The sequence below is a fragment of the Vanessa atalanta genome, chromosome 12 (assembly GCF_905147765.1).
Source record: "Vanessa atalanta chromosome 12, ilVanAtal1.2, whole genome shotgun sequence".
Lineage (NCBI taxonomy): Eukaryota > Metazoa > Arthropoda > Insecta > Lepidoptera > Nymphalidae > Vanessa > Vanessa atalanta.
In genome coordinates this window covers 5046921-5049207 of record NC_061882.1, presented here as the reverse complement: position 1 = coordinate 5049207, position 2287 = coordinate 5046921, and the positions used below count along the sequence as shown (strand labels likewise).

The window sequence follows — 2287 nt, the reverse complement described above, 5'->3', positions numbered from 1 at the left end:
TCTGTGGCTCCACTTTTTTTTAGAAAATATTTATTTGTCATTTTCCTTTTACTATCTAAATTAGCAGTTCGTTTTGTTTGTGTAGGTATTCGATTAACTAAGCCTACAATATATTGCCTCTTCTGATTTATATTATCAATGTTCCAAAAAGATGAAAAGATTTCCAGCCGCTCTTCTTCACTAAATCTGGTCGTACATTTTTCTCGACACGTCCCCATACACTTCGATTCACCCAATAATTTTCCTGGTTTTAATACACCTTTACTGGAGAGGTAAGGTTCACCTTTTTGTCTTCTGTTTTTTCTCAAATTCTTCTTCTATTTCTCGGGCTCCGCCTGACCTCGGCGCTGGCGTTTCCGATTTTGAAGACCAGGTATGACAGACTGAACCCCAGCAATATCGGTAGTATTCGTTTCTATGTTTGTATCAAGAGTATTACTAGAATGAGGAATGTTTTGGGTCATAATGTCATTTATTTGAACATTATTTCTTGTTTCTGAAATTGAAAAATCACTTGATGACAATATACATTCATCTGGCGCAGGCTCGCCACCATTGCTCGAATGTGATAAATACAAATCATCATTTAAATCAATAAGTGACACATTTTCCAATGTCAATAATTTTGTGGGTGACGGTCCAAGCTCGTCAAAAACAGAGAGAGAATCATTTTCTAATGTTGTCGTTAATCTACTAAAGGATGGTTGAGGACAAGGGCTTAAGCAATTGTTGATTTCTTCAACGGCAGCATTGCAAATGGTTTCGATTGAATGAGTTGGTTCCTGAGACAAAACGATACAAAAATATTTAACTTTAAAAAAAATAATATCATTGCTGTAGGTATAGGTACTTAATATTGATTCTAATGAGTAAAATGGTTTGATTATATAATATTAATAAATTTAAATCGTAAATTACATACATTTTATAATAAAAATAATACAATATTATTATTAGTATTATTCGGTTTCAAACTCTTTTACACTAACCTTACGTACTTAGGAATCGAACCCTTACAACAGCACGCTTAATGCAAATTAATAAAAGTCAACACTAAAATATAGGTATAATATAGATAGATAACTCACCTGTTCAAAAATCTGATGGAATTCGTCGCGAACCTGAGATGGTTCTCTTCGTTTCAACGATTCTAAAATCTTCCAGTTTCTATTGTTTTTCTTCATTTTATTGAATCACAGTATTATTGTTACTTAAAATCACTATTACGAAGTAACAGCAAAAAAAGTAGTGTCCTAACTTCAAATCAGGGGGCTCCCCGCACTGCGTGATTCTACTCGTTGAGACCTTACATCAACTTTTAAATGCCAAATTAACGTAAGTTTATATTTTGTCAATGGACTATAATACTAATCGAACAAAATAGTACTGCCACAAAAACGTAAATCGTAATACATCGTTTTGGCCATTGATTGTATTATTTATCTAACAAAAATGTTTGTGCCAATACAACGTAAATACACAAATGTTACTCTGGTTCTTTAAAATAAGCATCATTACAAAATTTTGTAATGACCAAAACAACGTATAAGCTTTTACGTTCTTATGGTTCGTATAATATTGCCAAACGAACTATATTCTAATCATAAAAACATTGTTTTTAGAAATACGTTCCTATAGCTCTAAAGAGGTAAGAAGATAATTAGAACTATTTAAACGGTATTCATAATACGTTTTTCTGGTTCCATTGAAAATTATTCTGAAGCTATTTAGTTTTTTTGGAATTTGATAAATATTGACTTTACCGTTACCTCGTTTTGGCAATTCATTAAGGACTATATTGTGAACCGTTTTATGAAATAAAACTTTTTTTGATTTTTTTGTAGATACGTTCATCTGGTTCTTATGCCGCGATATAATCCCGGCGTTACTCCAAAGTAGTAAAAAATAAATTCGTCGTGTTCCTTTATTCTGTTGCCGAGTTTTCTTACTTCTGAGAGACCGATAACATCGTACTTTATGTTTCTTAAGGATTCTATTAGTTCCAATAGACGTGAATAAGTCGATAGGGTTTTAACGTTCTTATATATAAAGTATTGAAATTATTTTTTGTGGTGTTTGAAATAACACTAATATTATAAATAGGTATATATTATTTGATTATATGTAGGAGGTAGTCTCCTGAGAACTAATGATTCAATTAAAAAAAACACTCCAGACATTATTCCTGAGTACCGTAGGGTATGAATTACATTTATATTTCTTTATTAATAAATTGCATATGACTTGTGAAACCGAAATGAGTTGCTATTGGTAAATAAATTTACTA

At 31.4% G+C, this 2287-nt stretch overlaps 1 protein-coding gene across 1 annotated transcript; it reads right to left on the bottom strand.

The window, feature by feature from the left end:
- Positions 1-317: 317 nt before the first annotated feature.
- On the bottom strand, positions 318-1184 carry LOC125067914. Its single transcript, XM_047676809.1, has 2 exons — positions 1089-1184; positions 318-782 (listed from the first exon to the last, which is right to left on the bottom strand). The coding sequence occupies exons 1-2, from the start codon at positions 1182-1184 to the stop codon at positions 318-320; spliced, it is 561 nt and encodes a 186-aa protein (XP_047532765.1).
- Positions 1185-2287: the final 1103 nt, after the last annotated feature.

What these genes read in the sequence shown, in the direction of transcription:
- LOC125067914 (XM_047676809.1), bottom strand. Translation starts at nt 1,184, where the DNA reads ATGAAGAAAAACAATAGAAACTGGAAGATTTTAGAATCGTTGAAACGA. An exon ending in TCCATCAGATTTTTGAACAG is followed by an intron (nt 783 to 1,088) that starts GTGAGTTATCTA and finishes GTTTTGTCTCAG; the next exon opens with GAACCAACTCATTCAATCGA.